Raw genomic sequence first — 17,493 nt, 5'->3', positions numbered from 1 at the left:
GTCTTTTTTTTTTTTTTTAATATATTTTATTGATTTTTTACAGAGAGGAAGGGAGAGAGATAGAGAGTTAGAAACATCGATGAGAGAGAAACATCGATCAGCTGCCTCCTGCACATCTCCCACTGGGGATGTGCCCGCAACCCAGGTACATGCCCTTGACCGGAATCGAACCTGGGACCTTTCAGTCCGCAGGCCGACGCTCTACCCACTGAGCCAAACCGGTTTCGGCTGACTTACATTTTCTTTCAGCGATTTACAGTAATGTTTTATTAAATCATTCGTTCTTCATGTGCCATTGCAATATATGTTAACTTCCCTTTGTGTCTGTCCTTTTACCCTTCACTGCGGTTCCCCTGTTCTCTCCTCTCTTGGTGTTTTGTTTTTATGAGGCTACCCAGCCGCCATCTTTAAAGAACAGTAACAAAAACCTCGCACCTTCTGAAAGGAGAATGAAATCTTTTGCATTTGGCAGGTAAATACGCCATGCGAGACCTGGTCAACCGGCTCCCCGGAGGCTCGGGCCCCAGCGTGCTGTCTGATGAGACCATGGCGGCCATCTGCTGTGCTCTGCATGAGGTCACCAGCAAAAACATGGAGAACGCCAAAGCCCTGGCCGACTCCGGGGGCATCGAAAAGCTGGTGAACATAACCAAGGGCAGAGGAGACAGGCAAGTCTGCTGCAGGGAGAGGAGGTCACAAGCCTCACTTCTGGGATGGTCCTGTGATAAGGGCCTTTGTCCAGGATATGCTTCCTATTGGGAAGGATGTATTTATTTCTGCATATTTTTAAATCCTCGCCTGAGGACTTTTTTCCATTGATTTTGAGAGAGAGTGGAAGGGAGAGCAGGAGAGAGAGAGAGAGAGAGAGAGAGAGAGAGAGACCGAGATACCGATTGGTTGCCTCCCACATGCATACCAACCAGGGCCAGGGATTGAAACTACAACCCAGGTATGTGCCCTTGATGGGAATCAAATCAAGAGTCTTTTGTGCACTGGCCGATACTTACTCACTGAGCCACACCAGCCAGGGCGACTTCTGCATTTTTTACAGCGGGTTTGCAGTCATGTGGTCCTTTTCCTAGTCTTCATTATAACACTTCTACACTTGGTTGTGCCAACCCTGGAAGAATCAGAAATGCCTGATGAGGAAGATCTGGGGGCGCTGTTTCCCTTGCTCCTTCGGCTCTGCTCCAGGCCTGTTCTTCAAGAGCATCTTCTTGAATCCTGTTGAGGGTTGACTCCTCTGCAGGTGCCCCGAGTGCATTAAACTCACCACTCTGCACAGGGCCTGCTGTGTGGCCTCAGGCTGTGCCCGGGGCTTGTCTCCTACATTTCCCTTTGCTTCTGGGTGACACCTAATTGACAAAGCAACAAAAGCAGGGATTAGAGAATCGGTGGCAAAAATAGAAGGTTTTTGTCATGGACCTATAACAGGACTATGAATTGGGCTTAGTATCAAATCAGAGTCTCCTTCAAGGAAGTGGGAAGTGGGCCTGCTTTTGCATCACAATAGCACAGCAGCCACCTGATCGAAGTAAAATAGCCCTGGTCTCTGCTTTCCCTCCCTCCACCTGCTCTCTTCTCACAGCACTGACTCCCTGTGTGTTATTTATGGCTTTCTCTGGCTTCTGCTCCCCCTGCAGCAGGGACTTGGTCTTTTTGTTCACTGCTGTATCCTCTGCATCTGCAAAGCCTGGCCTATACCAGGTGCTCAGTAAATGCTTATTAACTGACTGAGTGACAGTGTTAGAACTCATTCTGCCTTGTCTGTTCTTTTAATTTATACTTTTAAAGGATTTTCTAAGATATGAGAATTATGTTACGAAGTATATTCTCATCCCTCAGAAACTACACCTATCAACATTAACCATATTTCCTTTCAGTTCTTTTTTATGAGTCTTTTTATTCCATAAGTAATAAAAGCACACACTCATTTTTATTTTAAAGGAAATGAAACGTTATAGATAAAGCTAAGATCCATTCGTTAACTCCTGGTCCAGGTCCCTCCCCTCTTCCTGAGGTACGGTAATCACTGTTTGTGCTCTTAAAATGTTAGTCCAGCCAGTGTGGCTCAGTGGTTGAGCATCAGTCTAAGAATTAGGAGGTCACAGATCGACTCCTGGTCAGGGCAGATGCCCTGGTTGCAGGCTCAATCCCCGGGGGCGTGGGGGTTGGTGGGGTGCAGGAGGCAGCCAATCAATGATTCTCTCTCATCATTGATGTTTCTGTCTCTCTCTCCCCCTCTCCCTTCCTCTCTGAAATTTAAAAAAAAAAAAATGTTAGACAACCTTCATTTGTGAAAGACATACAAAGAAGCTGGGGAAATCCTGAACCAGTGCCAAAACCTGGTATCTTTAAAAAAAAATTATTACCCAATCTAATCTTTTTTCCCCAAAGTAAGAGATTCAGAAAGCCCTAGATCAAATCAAGTTGTCTTCCAAACATATCATTACCTTCCCTTATTCATTCACCGAGTGTTCATTGCCTACCTGCGTGTGCTGCAGTGGTGAGTGGATCACACAGCAGCCTCTGCCCTCGGGTAGCTTACATCCCAGGGGTGAGTTAGAGCTAGACGAGGGATCAGTTGAATGAGAAACACACTTAGATGGTGCTGTGTGGTCTGTGAGCACTAAAATCAGGGAAGGTGAGAGGGGATCACAATTATAGACAAGGTGGTCAGGGCAGGCTTCGGGGAGACAGTGCCTGAGGGAAGGGGTGGGAGGGGCGGGCAGAGGGCGTAAGTGGAAGGACCCTGAGATGGAGCAGCAGGAAGCCAGTGGGACTGGAACAGAGCCAGTCAAGGGAAAGAGGAGAAGGGAAAGTACCAGAAGTAAAGGACCCTGTGGGGAAGCTAAGGACTGTGACTTTTACGCTGAGTAAAGCCAGAAGCTGTTGGAGAGTGTTCAGCAGAGAAGGATACGACCTGACATCCCCGGAAGGGATCATAATGACAGACCCTCCCCCCAAGTGGAGACTCGTGGGGTAGCACTTGGGGTGGTGAAACAGTGGTCGGTTCTTCATGGGTGGAGGTGGCGTCAGTGGGATTTACTGAAGGATTGCATGAGGGGCCCGAGAGGAGGTGAATGTCAAAGGATGACTCCAAGGTCTTTGGCTAAAGATAGGATGGAATTGCCACTTAGCACCATGGGGAAGCTGTGGGAGGAGCAGATTTTAGGGAAGGAAGGGAGTTTGTTTTGGACTCCACCTGAACATCTGGTCAGCAGGAGGATATTCTTGAGTTGAGTTCACCTTACAGGTCCAGGCTACAAATGTAAATTTGGGAGTCATCAGTATATAAATAGTATGTTTAGAGAAGTGGCTGCAATCAATAAAGAAAGAAATGTAGATCGAGAAGAAAAAGAGGCTTAAGGGCTGATATCCCTCCTAGTTAGAGGTCAAGGAGATAAGGAGCCAGCAAAAGGGCTCATTCAGAAGAAAACCAGGGGCTTGTGGTGCCCCAGAAGCCAAGTGAAGAGCTGCTTCAGAGGTGAGCACATGTCACGTGCTCCTGTTCCATCAGGTAGGACGAGGGTAGAGACTTGCCTCATTGAGACAAGGTGGGAGGAGAGAAATTAGAGATGAGAATACATAACTCTTTCTAGAAGTTGTGCTGCAAAGGGAAGCAGAGAAACTTCCATGCTTTTCTTGAGAGTCAAGTTTCTGCTCATAGAATTTGTCTCTAAAAATACCTATCCCGGCTGGTTGTATCAGTGTGTACCCGGCAGGCTCCTGCTTTGTCGAGTGTCGCGGGTATGAGCCAGGCATAGGTCGGCCTCCTGCCTGTGTCCTGCTGCTAACATTTGAGGAGAGGGAGGTGGATAACAGCAGGGATGTCAGGACCACTGAGAGTGGGATTGTCGGGGTAGGGATGGGGTGAAGACCCTGTGAGGCCATCGCAGTGTCTGAAATTTCACCTGTTCATTTCTTTGAAGTATCTCCTTGCTCTGTGGTCCATTTTGAAAATATAAAATATAGAAAGGCTTTGAGTGTGTTGGTTTGACCTGGTTCTGCCCTTGACTTGTCAGGAACACGGAGCAGAGTGAGTCTTGGTGGGAGGAGGGAAGGAGGAAGACAGGTGAAGGCCCTGAGTTTGCCTATACTCCGCCTTTGCTGGGGACCTCAGCCTCCGTAGCAGCAACATATCCTGTTGTTGGGGGTGGAGACAGCTTGCAGCCTGCTCTCCTCTCTTCTTCCCCCACTTCGTGAGAGTGTAATTGGGAAGATAAGGAGTGAAAGAGACCATTAGATTTTAGATCCGTGATATACATTCAAAGTCCGTTTTTAAGGTAAAAATGAATTCTGAAGAATTCATCCTCACGCCTCAGCACTGCTCCACCCCTGGTGTGGGGATCTGGAGACCTTCACTGAGGCAGGAAGCTGCATTTGCCTCTTCACTTACTGGCGAGGCCAGCGATTTACAGACACAGCCCCCAGTGAAATGGGGCGCCTCAGGAGGTGCTCACACAGCGCCTGGGGTCAGCAGAATGTCTCCAGAGCGGGGACGTGATAACGGACCATATTTCCTGAGTCAAACTTTGGAGCACATATGTACGTGTAAACATTTGTGGTGTAAATGATAAGGCAATGAAGGTATTTTATCAAGGCCTAATAATGCGGGGGAGAGACATTAAATTAACTTGGGATGGTCCTCAGACACTCAGGGTGTGTGGTCATGGTCACATTAATCCTAAAGCCCCAGCGAGGTCAGCCCCTTCGTAGATGTGGGGGAGGTTGGGGGTCCCCCATGGAGAGGCTGAGAGATGCCCTCAACTTTGAAGCCACAGGCTCCACCAACCCTAGTTTCTCACCGCACAGCTGACTACCTGGGAGCCTCGCTTTGGTCCTTACCATCCCTGAACCTAACTGACCCCCAAGTGGTGGCTTCTAGCAGCGTCTTCTGTGCCCTCTGGTCCTTGGGGAGATGGCCTCCTGGCTACTGGTTTACAGCCTGAGTCTCTTCAGGTGCAGCCTGAAGCTGTGCCATCCACACTCATTAACATGCACACTTTCTCCCCAGATCATCTCTGAAAGTGGTGAAGGCAGCGGCCCAGGTCTTGAATACATTATGGCAATATCGGGACCTCCGGAGCATTTATAAAAAGGTAACTTACAGGAATAGCTCTGGCATAATTAGCATTCATCAGAGCGCACATTCGTAATCATTTATTGTAATGAAATGTCATTATTCATTTTGAGAGGTTTCTTTTTCCACTTTGACTCCACAGGATGGGTGGAATCAAAACCATTTTATTACACCTGTGTCGACGTTAGAGCGAGACCGATTCAAATCGCACCCTTCCTTGTCTACCACCAACCAACAGATGTCACCCATCATTCAGTCAGGTTAGTGGGTAAACTCCCTCCTTGGTGAGAGAACATTATTTCTCAACCAGAGAAGACTGTGCATAGCTGGTTAAGCCAGTCATATTCGCACACGCTGCTCTTCCAGCCTTCTTTGGGAATTACATGAGACTGTAAGCAACACACCCACTTTCCAGATCCTTTCATTTTAAAAGTTTACTCCAACTGCAATGCATAAAAGCATACCAGGGTCCCAGTCCTTTCCCTCCCCCAAGATCCTGCTTCACTGGGTTCCTGGAGGGGCCCAGCAGTCTGCATCTGACAAGCTGACCTGGGGGTGCAGGTACAGGAAAGTGGAGGAGCACAGTTTGAGAACCCCAGGTTTGTGCCTGAAAATGGTTGCCCTGCCTACCTGCTGGCCATCAGTTCGGAATCTCTTCCGAAGTGATCTTGAGTTTTCTGGGTGGAAACTCTGACAAACAGGGTTCTTTAGACAAGATCCTGACACCACAGCTGGGAGAGCTGTGATCTCCTCTGCCTTCCTCACGTTGCTCCTCCATCCCCTGCTGTGTTCAGTCCCCCAGCGTCAGGACTAATGGGAACAGGCCCTCCAGGTGCATTTACAGGAAGTCCCTTTGATTTGCTACATACTCATTGGTTGTGTTTGGGTAGAAAGAATGATTTGAGACTCGGACTAATGTTTTTTTACATGTAAGGACAGAATATTTCTACCAAGCCAAGTCTTATAAATTTTATTCTTACCTGAATGAAACAGGAAAAATACTATCTTATTTGACTGTAAATCTCTCACTCAGACATATCAATATGATTCGTTGTATTCTGCCACTACAGGCAGTATTCTCATCTGGACATATGTGTCCAAAAAGACTAATATATGACCAGTGGTTCTTGTCACATAAATGGACGTCTCTACTCGTACTAGGAATTGTTTTAAATTATCTGCCTACTGTGTATGGTGTATATTTATATCTTAGTTTTTAAAATATGAGTTGTCTTCAGAGGGACCCATGCTGGGTTTTTGACACCCATGCTGAGCTCCCAGGTGTGGCCTGAGGCTGTCTTTATAAAAATGCTGAGAATTACTTTGGGGCCTAGAAAAGGGGGTGCAAGGGGCAGAGATTGAGCTGCTTAACAGAAGGCATATGTACAGGCAAAAGAGTAATTTCAGATAGAAGACTAGTTACTAAACCAGTGATGGCGAACCTTTTGAGCTCAGCGTGTCAGCATTTTGAAAAACCCTAACTTAACTCTGGTGCCGTGTCACATATAGAAATTTTTTGATATTTGCAACCATAGTAAAACAAAGACTTATATTTTTGATATTTATTTTATATATTTAAATGCCATTTAACAAAGAAAAATCAACCAAAAAAATGAGTTCGCATGTCACCTCTGACACACGTGTCATAGGTTCACCATCACTGTACTACACAATGCACTTGTTCTGAGGATCTCTGAAACACTGGACAGCATTGGCGAGCCCCCATCCAGGTTCCTAGGTACCTTTCTGGGTTCTGTTCAGGGAAGGACTCATCACCCATCCCTCAGCTAGTGTGGTATCTGCTTGTGGCACATCTGATGCCTCACTAATGTCATTGTGGAGGCAGGTGAGTGTGCTGTCTGGCCTAGCACCTTCTAGAAAGTGAGCATGGGGAGCAGCACATGGACAGTGCCCTTGAGTGCTCACCTTTGCGTAACACGGAGCAACTCCACAGTGAAGTGACTTTTAAGGGAAAACTGTGAATGTATGTTTTCTCTGAAAGCATCAACGCTGCAGAACTGCTGTGCGGGTCCCGGCGCCACTGCTTTCAGATCTAGCAGGTGAATGGGTGACTCTTCAATAATTAAATCAGTGCAAGCAAGATGATTTCTTACTGAGAAAAGGAAAAAGATAAGCAGTGCTGTCCTTTTGTGCAAAAATGTCCAAAAGGAGACCCATGGATAGATATGCTATTAAACGTTTGGCCCATCGTGAGCCTCTTGATAGCTGGGCTTGCTGAGTTTACATAGTTTCCCTGACAGCCAGTCACCATAAAAAGAATGATGAATTTTATGGTCTGGCACTCTTACTCAAACACATTTAGAGATGCAGATATTTTTGAAATAATTAGAAATCAAAATATTTACTTAGTCCAGAGCTGTCCATAAAGGATAATAGGCGGGTGTTTTGCATGCAGCTGAGCTGGGCTTCTACATTGCAGATGTAACTCTTGCATGGCTGGCTGGTCAGTTGTTCTCACCCAGTTTCAAAGGCCCGATAGAGACATCGCGGCCGCTGCCGGGCCCTGCGTGATCTGCGTGATCTGCGCTGCGCCTCTGACTGGGCGTTGACAGCCCTGCGCAGTGGCCGGCCCGCAGGTCGCCTCCCGGTGGCTCAGGGCTGACTGCTGTGCACTCACAGCCCTGCTGAGAGCTCATATTTACCACCAGCTGCACGGCACTTCTAATTACTGACCTTTGTTTTTCCAGAGCCACTGACAGTCTGATTTCTTTCTCCTCCTCTTTCTTTCTCTCTCCCTCCTCCTTTTGCTTCTCCCTTCAGTCGGCAGCACCTCCTCCTCACCAGCACTGTTAGGAATCAGAGACCCTCGCTCTGAATACGATAGGACCCAGCCACCTATGCAGTATTACAATAGCCAAGGGGATGCCACACATAAAGGCCTGTACCCTGGTAAGATGCCAGTGGGGTGTGTGATAGAGTACCTCGAGAAGGTGTGTGTTCCCAGGCCCTCGGCCGGCGGCCTGGGCAGCCACCCATGCCTGCCCTGAGTCGGTCCCCCAGCAGCGAACCGTGTTCCCGTCTCTCCATTTCCTGCTTTGGGGGCTGATGCCTTTTCTGCTTGTTTTCAGTTAAATAAGCTGAGGTAGTCTGGTGACCACAGATAAAAAGCGCACTGTACCCAGATGAGACGTGAGTTCTGGCTCACGCACCACGCAGTCCCTTTGTTCAGCCCCCTCCCTGCTCGCCAGCAGGTCAGAACCCTGAGCTCCGGGCCGCTGTGCTGGGCCACCTGTCCTAGACCGGCCTGAGAATGGAGAGCAGTCTCATTTTCATTTTCATGGAAAAGAGTTTGAATGAATAACAGTTTATAATGTGATTCTCCTCCGAGTGATTTTTTTTTAAGAATAACAAAAATAAAAATTATTAGTATTACTATTATATGTCCTATTCCGAAAGCTGTGCTTACACTTGACTGAAAGGATGCCAGCCTGCAGGGATACCGGGATTTCATATCGTCCCTGTGCTTGGCTATCTTGCATATTGTAACTATTTTAGAGGTTTCAAAAAAGGCAGTGTGAGCTACCAAAAAAAAAAATACTCTTTTCTCAAAAGACCAATTTATTAAAAAGAAATAAATAAAAGCTGATGGCAACCTAACTGCTGGGGGAACAGTCTCTGTTGTGCTGTTGTCATTAAAATTGTGATTTCACAGGACTGTTTGCTAATCGACTATTGTTACTATGGCAATTAATAGCTCAGAAAATTGCAGATGCTACATTTCCAGCATCCAGCTCTTTGCAAAGGAAATGCACATATAAACTGAAGTGCGCTGCTACTTCAGATTTGCAGCAGCCAGCTTTACTATACAGATGGCCTCCGTAGCATGCGCACCCTTCCGTATCTTCTTTGCTTGCTTCAATAAACTAATTTGCCTCAAGTATGTTTCATTTTTCTCATTTAAAAAAAAAAAAAACTTTGCTAGCCTTAGCAATAATAGAAGAGTGACCTGTGACATCATTGGCATCAGAGTCTACTGTGGACTCTTAAAGCAACTATCTGATTGCCAGGTTTTTTTTTATTTTAAAATGTGCTTAAATGTGGCAAACCCAAGAATATGCCTCCATGTAGTCAGACCGTTGAGAGCATGCCTGTGCCTGCTCTTTCCAGGTGCTGGGGTTTTGAATCAAAGCTGTTCTGAAGGCATGGAGCTTGTGCTAATGTTTCCCTTCCCCCATCAGACCCATTGCTTTTTGGTAAAGCACACACAGCCTGTTCATGAGTCCCTAGCAGCCCTGGGGTAGGAGCAGCCAGGCCAGACGCAGGAGCCCACTGTCCCAGCGTGTGCTGGCCCCGGGGAGGCAGCCTTGTCAGGGACACACCAGCCCCACTGCAGGGAGCCCACGCAGCCTAATGACCAGAGTGATGAGCACTAGTTTTAATTTCATAAAATATTTTCTTACAGGCTCCAGCAAACCTTCACCAATTTACATCAGTTCCTATTCCTCACCAGCAAGAGAACAAAATAGACGGCTACAGGTGAATTTGCAATATCAATCTTACAGAAGGCCGGTTAGCAGGCATCAGCACAGTAAGGGGGCCGCGCCGTTAACTTACCAGAGCTGGGCCAGCACGGCAGGGCCCGGGGAGCTCTCTCTGGGGATCTCCACTCCTCAGAAGCTCGTCGTCGTAGTTTAAGCAAATCCCGTGCACAGTAGCCTCATGTCTTGAGTATCCGAATCGGTGCTGCTGAGACCACCAGGCCCTGATGGGAACCTACTGTGAAGCCTTTGACTCATATTCTTTGCCCAACAATTTCCTTTCCCACATTTATTTTCCCTGTTGATCTCTAAAAGCTCTCCCATCCTCTGGGTGGGGAAAGGTTGGTAAGCACACTTCACTCTCTCATCTCATTGTTCTCTTGTGCACCTCATTTTCCATCTCCATGACTCCCTTCCCACAAGGCTTCCAGGGTCTGAAAACACTCGGGTTCGTGGCCAAGGCTCTGTTAGTCTCCGAGGTGAAGGGGGACTCCGCCCTGCTGCAGGGAGCCTCACTCTCCATCACACTGGGGTGCCTGGTTGTCACGTTCAATCTCTGCTTTCACGGGGAGCCTGAAACCCGTTGGGGCTCTTCCTGATGCTGTCCACCTGGGCCATCTGGTCTCCTCCTGCCTTCCAGTAGCACCTGGGCAGCTGGGGTTCCCCAGGCAGGCCCGCACCCTGTCTTTCAGACGAGGGTTCTCTAAGACCACCCTCCATTTCATCATCTTTTCTCTGGGGATGGAGGAAAAGGAACTTCCCAAGTTACTCAGAAGTTATGCTACAGTTTTTAAGTCAAGAGAAGTAGCCTCAGAATTAGAACTCTAGCTTAAATTAGACAGAGAATTTAGTTCTGAATTCCATATAATGTTGGACTGCATTTAGTTGCAGAATATGAGTTGATAATCCGTGTGGTAAATTTGTTACATCTTATTAAAGGGGGGGATTTGGGCATGGTCCAGAGGAAAGACAGACATAAGAAAGACATGACAGTTTTTCTCCAAACATCTTTGAAAAAAGTAGTGTGAGATCAGAGATAAGACAACACAGAAGGAAATGGGAGATGCCCTGTGTGGACGCACATGTGTTCACCTTGCTTCTTCCTAGTTCGCTTCATTAGCCCTGGCCTAGGGAAGTCTTCCCTTTAGCATCGGATTTGTTCATGTATCTCTTGTAATTTTACTGCTCTCCTGTCTGGAGATTGCTTATTCTTTTAACAGTCTAGCAGTTTTTTAAGTGTAACTACACATTTCCCTAAAATTGAGGGATGGACTAAATTTTCATCTCTAAAGTGCATGTTTTAAATTAAAAAAAGGTTCTATAATTGTACAACTATCTGAAGCCAAAAAATCCACCCTCCAACTAAATTCATCGTGTGTTAATGGTTCCCCTGTGTCAGAGCAATCATCAGGCCATCCTTTGGCTGGGCATGTCCAGGTAATAGGCCCTCCACAGCGGAGCACAAACTGGGCCTCTGAGGAGGGAGGTAGCCTGGGACTATTTTGGCTCTTCAGCTTGTAGAGGCCTTGGTACAGGACTTGAGCAAAACGCACACCCAACTGTCAACGTTGTTCACATCCTTCAAGTCCATTAGTAAACATACAGAGTGTACCAGAGACAACTTTGAACCTTAAGCTCACAAATACTTTATATTGTTTTCAAAATACGAAGCAGGAAGCGCACATTAATTTTCCTTAAACATGTATTTCCAAATATTGCTTTGATTTATTCGCTTTTTCATTTTGTCAACAGCATCAACAGCTGTATTATAGTCAAGATGACTCCCACAGAAAGAACTTTGATGCATACAGATTGTATTTGCAGTCTCCTCATAGCTATGAAGATCCTTATTTTGATGATCGAGTTCACTTTCCAGCTTCTACTGATTATTCAACACAGTATGGACTGAAATCGACCACAAATTATGTAGACTTTTATTCCACTAAACGACCTTCTTATAGAGCAGAACAGTACCCAGGGTCCCCGGACTCATGGGTGTAGCATCAAGATGCTCAGAGAGGAACTCTTTCTTTCTAGCCTTGTTTGGATTGAGACGAAAAGTCCGTTGTGCTAATGTGCTGATGAAATGTGAAAGTGACATGGAAGGAACGAGTGAAGAGCATTTATTTTCTTTTTTGAGGAATTATCAGGGAAGTGAGGAAACCTTAGAGAGAGAGAGAACTTTCTCAGCTCTATTTAGGTGTTAGATCTAATTACTTGTAGATTCCGTAGTCTGGTGAAGGTGTGGGCGATGTGATGAGAGATTTGAGAAATGGGTGAAATGAGATGGGGATGTGTAGGTCAAATAAAATTAAAGATGATTTTTTTAATGTGAATAAAGTTATGTTCTGATAGTTTGTACAGAAAAAAAATAAAATGGATGCCCTTCATGTTTTATTGCTATTACTAAACGTCGAGATTGTATGCTATTATGTCTTGTAAATTTCTTTTGTTGGTGTAAATATGGAAATGCCACATTGGTTAAGTGCCATCATTTGTAATGCAGTGTGTCATTTGAAAAGAGATTTGAAGAAACATGACAGCTTAAAAAACAAATGGGAAACCCAAGAAATTGTTAGCAATTAAAGACAAGCTACAGCGTTTGTTTTCAAAATGAATAGTGTACTTAGAAGCACAAAGTCCAGTCTGGTATAGCAGCGCCACGGCCATCCCTGCCTCTTTCCTAGGACACTTCACTGCCATTTTCTATGCACATGAAAGAAAATAAATGTGGAGATTTCATCCTTGGAAATTTGTTCCCTGTTCTTTTTTTTTTCTTTTTTTTTAATTTTCTGTGTGTAATACAGAAAAGCAGATTTATACATGCAAATCTAATTACATGTTGGAAACAGCTTAGATATAGCCAAGTATTTTAGACTTTTCCTAGTTTTGTGCAGTTAACAGACTTTGTGGGATAGACGCTACATCCAAGAAGGAAGCTGTGAGCTTTCCTCCTCGTTATCTACCTTAGTATTTTTATTTCTTGGGATCTAATGTGTCTTCCTGTTTTATCATGCAGGTTTTTTTTTTTCAGGCTGCCCTGTGTATTAACACAACTTTTCACTTAAATCTGATAGCCTGGCCATAACTAAATTGTTAGACTTTTTTGCATCATTTTAAAGAATCAACTACATAAGAATGGTGGTTGGGCACTTACTGGTTGGCACCAATGTAGTAAACCTAAAATAATTATTTTGCTGAGTAATTCTGTGAGACACAATAATTCCTGGGTTAGAGACAGGCTGGGGAAAGCCCACATACATGATAGCAGGAGTCTCAAAAATACCAAGCAGCATTACTTATAAACTTTCTCCACCTGTGGAGACCAGCCCCAGGGGGCCCAAAGTCTGAGGCCTTTTCAAATCTTGCAGTTTTCACCTGGATCTTCCTTGGAAAACAATCCATATGGCAAGTCAAATCCAGAGGTGTTGTATTTCAGTACATCCTGCAATGAGATACAAATCCTACACTAAAATGTGTGTGCTTATAAGTGTGAGGATATGGGACAAGACCCAAAAGAAAAGTGCTTTCTGCTGAACGGACTACAGCCCAAGATCAGGAACCAGAGTGAAATGGAAATCGAGTACAGGCAAGTCTGCCAGTGGGGGCCTTTCTGAGATGCAGGCTTCTGAAATGACACCAGAGCCAGTTCCCACTGTCAGACCGCCCAGCGCCCCTGGCCTCACATGCCTGGGACAGCTCAGAAAGCAGCCTCTAGAAGTCAGAGGCTGCCAGATTTCCCCAAGGAACCAGCATCGGGACTTGAGATGCCTGGTACCCATTTGAGCTTTGCATCACTGACTTCCCTAAACCTGATCCTTTGTGGATGGGTTCCAGGCCCTGACTCGAGGACTCAGGAAGACGAGGGAAGCTGCAGCTGGCCTGAGCAGATTGACAATAACGGACTTGCTTTCAGTGACCTCCTGAGTCTGGGGAAGCTTAGTGGACCTAGGCCCTCCGCTCTCACAGTCAGCATTTCAAAAACTGATCCAGATTTGAGTTGCAAAGAACTCACTTGGGCCTCCCGCCAGACCTAATGGGGCAGGAAAGAGGTCTGCAGGTGATGAATGAGCAAATCAAATGCCCTCGACGGCTCCTCCCTTGTGACCAGAGAAAAGCAACTGCAGAAGGAGCCTGAAAGATAAAAAAAACTGTCCCATTGATCAAAAAACTGAGGCCACTCTTCCCTCTAAGCCTGCTGAAATGAAGCTTTTTGCTACTCACCAAGGAGCCTGCAGAATTCAGCCTACAGGAAGAGGTCTGTGGTTGTACTCATCAGGAGTTAACACTGGCACCCCCTCCTGGAGGTCAGGGCTGAACTGAGCCCATGCTGGAGAGCTAGACCAGGGTGTCTTCACCCTACCGCACGTTCGAGTCACCCGGGCAGTATTCACAGTGAGGAGGGGCCCACCCTGCCCAGTCAGAGCCACAGGCGGGAAGTCCAGGCTCAGGATTCTTGAGAAGCCCCCCCAGGTGACTGCAATGCTGTCGAGGTAGAACCACGTGGCCTCACACCATTCCCTCACTGCCTTCCTGCTCTGTGACCTGGAAACTCAGTGGTTGGGGTTTGGGTGTGGAGTTTGCCTGGAAGGAAGTGATAGAGATTTGGAGTGTTACAATTGAGAGTTTAATCTTGGAATGTCAGAGGTGACTTTTTAAAATATGTTTTTATTGAATTTAGAGAGAGAGAGAGAGGAATCAAAAGGGATATAGAGAGAAACATCGATAAGTGAGAAACATTGATCAGCTGCCTCCTGCACGCCTTTCCCCCAACTGGGGATTGAGCCCACAACCCAGGCATGTGCCCTGACCTGGAATGGAACCAATGACCTCGTTCATGAATCGATGCTTAACCACTGAGCCACACTGGCTGGGCAGAGGTGATATTTTCTTGCTTGCCAGGGTATATATCTTTTGCCTGTTCATACCTTTTTAAAGTTGTGTCCTTTGAAGTCCTTGGGTGTTTCATGAGAGTCAGAAGTGATGACCTCACAGACCCATAACTTCCAGTCTTCAATCCCCGGTTGATGTTTGGTTGTCCACATGGTTGCTGATTCCTGCAGTGAAATACCAGTAGTTTATCAAGCACTCAAAATGTGCTACAAGTATCATATACATTATCACTTAATCCTCATGTATAAAGTCTGTACTAATATCCCATTTGTTAGATTCTGAAGCAAACTTGGAGAGTAACTTGCTAAAGATGACCCAGTGAGTAAATGGCCAAGGCAGGGTTAGTTAGCACTACAGTCTAAACCACAATACCAGTGTTTGTAAAATTCATTCATTTGAGTTTCAACTGAAATAGTTCCTGAAACTTTTTCATCATTGTCTTAAATTTGCCAAATGAACCTCTATCACTACTATAAGAGAAAAATCTTTACTATTTGTCATAAATATATGGTAACTATAAAAATGAACATTTATGGCCATGCAACACCAAAATTCATCTTTTCTACCACCTCTGGTGTTACATGAAACTCATTTTGGGCAAGAGGTCCAGATCATTTCGATATGTGTGATGACTAGGTTGGGCCGAGAGCTCCCCTTAAAAGAACATTGTAAGCCATGTCCACATTTGCCGGGAGCTGGTCCATCCTTGCTGTTTCAAGGGACCTGGCATATATGGCATACTGTTCTTAATATGTTTGCTCCCCTTAGCACTGTGTGTTTTAACCAAGGTCACCTCTCCTAGAAAGGTTGTTTCCCCAGGTAGGAATTTTTCCCTGAAGTCAGGGAGGGGATGAAACTCCTTAACTAAGTGCCAGGTGGGTAGTTAATCACTACAAACAATCATGCTTAAGCTACATAATCTTTACTCCCTGGAATGGAGATAAGAAACGCCCTAGCCTTTGTAATAGAAATTGACAGGATTAAAATCAACTGGTATAAATACAGATGTAACCAGACAGAGAGAGACAGAACTCAGAACAAGACAGCAAGAGACAGAACTCAGACAGGGCTTGGAAGACAGGACCAAGAGAGACAGAGCCTAGGCACAGAACCTACACAGAACGTTCTCTAGAGACAGAAGAACTTCGCTGGAGAGAGCATGCCGGAGGATCCTGGACAGGGACTGGCCTCGGAGCCTAGAGACAGAGCCTAGCGGGAGAACATGGCAAGGGATCCTGGACTGAACCTGACTACAGAAATTGGCAAGAGAACCTGACTAGAACCTGGTGACTGAACCTGACTGGAGTACCTGGACAGAACCTCTCTGGAGAGCCTAAGCAGAACCTCTCTGGAGATCGAGACCAGAACTTGGCTGGAGATCCTGGCTGGAGATCCTGGCTAGGCTGCTGATCAACTGAACACTGTCTCCGTGTCATTCCTTTTTCGCCGACTCCGTCTACACCTTTGGGAACCCCTGGACCCGCTGGGGTTGGACCCCGGCATATGGCGCCCGAACAGGGTTCCCATAGGTAAGCCCCCCCCCCCCATTGAGAACCCCACACTCGGGACGGATAGGACTCCACCATAGGAAAAGGGTGGATAGTCTTCGCCGACTCCGTCCACACCTTTGGGAACCCCTGGAACAGGATTCCCTTAGGTAAGCCCCCCCCCTTGAAAACCCCCACACTCGGGACGGATAGGACTCCACCAGGGTGCTACAGACCCCCCTATAGAGGATAAGTAGGGTAAGAAGGTGGATAGTACAGAACTTAGATTGAGAAGATGTGCCATACTGAGTCCACAGAAAGAAGACTCTGTATTGATTCTTAGTTTGAGAAAATGTGCCATACTGAGTCCAAAGAAAGAAGACTCTGTATTGATCTTTAGATTAAGAAGATGTGCCATACTGAGTCTAAAGAAAAAAGACTCTGTATTGATCTTTTAACATATATGCTTGCTAGCAGAGGAATTAAGGTTACTCCCAGTCAGACAGAACGTTTTATACAAGAAATATGTCCATGCTTTTCTGAGGAAGGAAAGGTAAATGTAATGGCATGGGAGAAGGTAGGCCCAAGGAGCCTTATCCTTAACCCCACTGCAGCCTTTCTACCCTGGGAAAGTGCAGGATTGGCAAGCTCTCCCTGGGATGATAGATCAGGACTCAGGTAATAGCGGAAAGTGCCAATCCTACTCTTAAAATGGATATAAGAGAGCATTTGAGGTTTTTCTTTTTAATGCTTGCTTTTAAAAAATAAAAAAGGGGGAATTTGCCGGGAGCTGGTCCATCCTTGCTGTTTCAAGGGACCTGGCATATATGGCATACTGTTCTTAATATGTTTGCTCCCCTTAGCACTGTGTGTTTTAACCAAGGTCACCTCTCCTAGAAAGGTTGTTTCCCCAGGTAGGAATTTTTCCCTGAAGTCAGGGAGGGGATGAAACTCCTTAACTAAGTGCCAGGTGGGTAGTTAATCACTACAAACAATCATGCTTAAGCTACATAATCTTTACTCCCTGGAATGGAGATAAGAAACGCCCTAGCCTTTGTAATAGAAATTGACAGGATTAAAATCAACTGGTATAAATACAGATGTAACCAGACAGAGAGAGACAGAACTCAGAACAAGACAGCAAGAGACAGAACTCAGACAGGGCTTGGAAGACAGGACCAAGAGAGACAGAGCCTAGGCACAGAACCTACACAGAACGTTCTCTAGAGACAGAAGAACTTCGCTGGAGAGAGCATGCCGGAGGATCCTGGACAGGGACTGGCCTCGGAGCCTAGAGACAGAGCCTAGCGGGAGAACATGGCAAGGGATCCTGGACTGAACCTGACTACAGAAATTGGCAAGAGAACCTGACTAGAACCTGGTGACTGAACCTGACTGGAGTACCTGGACAGAACCTCTCTGGAGAGCCTAAGCAGAACCTCTCTGGAGATCGAGACCAGAACTTGGCTGGAGATCCTGGCTGGAGATCCTGGCTAGGCTGCTGATCAACTGAACACTGTCTCCGTGTCAT

At 46.1% G+C, this 17,493-nt stretch overlaps 1 protein-coding gene across 12 annotated transcripts in view; it reads left to right on the top strand.

Moving 5' to 3' along the window:
- PKP4 (plakophilin 4) overlaps window positions 1-12,334 on the top strand; it is a 252,543-nt gene extending 240,209 nt beyond the window's left edge. For 7 of the 12 annotated variants that reach the window (XM_059704374.1, XM_059704372.1, XM_059704373.1 and 4 more), the window contains 6 exons: window positions 473-668; window positions 5,018-5,102; window positions 5,226-5,343; window positions 7,865-7,993; window positions 9,507-9,580; window positions 11,335-12,334. In XM_059704374.1, the coding sequence (XP_059560357.1) occupies window positions 473-668; window positions 5,018-5,102; window positions 5,226-5,343; window positions 7,865-7,993; window positions 9,507-9,580; window positions 11,335-11,583 (851 nt within the window). In that variant the 3' untranslated portion in view covers window positions 11,584-12,334. Of the gene's footprint in view, window positions 1-472; window positions 669-5,017; window positions 5,103-5,225; window positions 5,344-7,864; window positions 7,994-9,506; window positions 9,633-11,334 lie in introns of all 12 variants that reach the window. The other 5 variants (XM_059704377.1, XM_059704375.1, XM_059704376.1 and 2 more) reach the window with 4 other exon arrangements.
- Window positions 12,335-17,493: the final 5,159 nt, after the last annotated feature.

Source organism: Myotis daubentonii, chromosome 7 (assembly GCF_963259705.1).
Source record: "Myotis daubentonii chromosome 7, mMyoDau2.1, whole genome shotgun sequence".
Classification (NCBI taxonomy): Eukaryota; Metazoa; Chordata; class Mammalia; order Chiroptera; family Vespertilionidae; genus Myotis; species Myotis daubentonii.
Note: the sequence above shows the minus strand (reverse complement) of the source record. Positions and strands in the feature narration are given on the sequence as shown.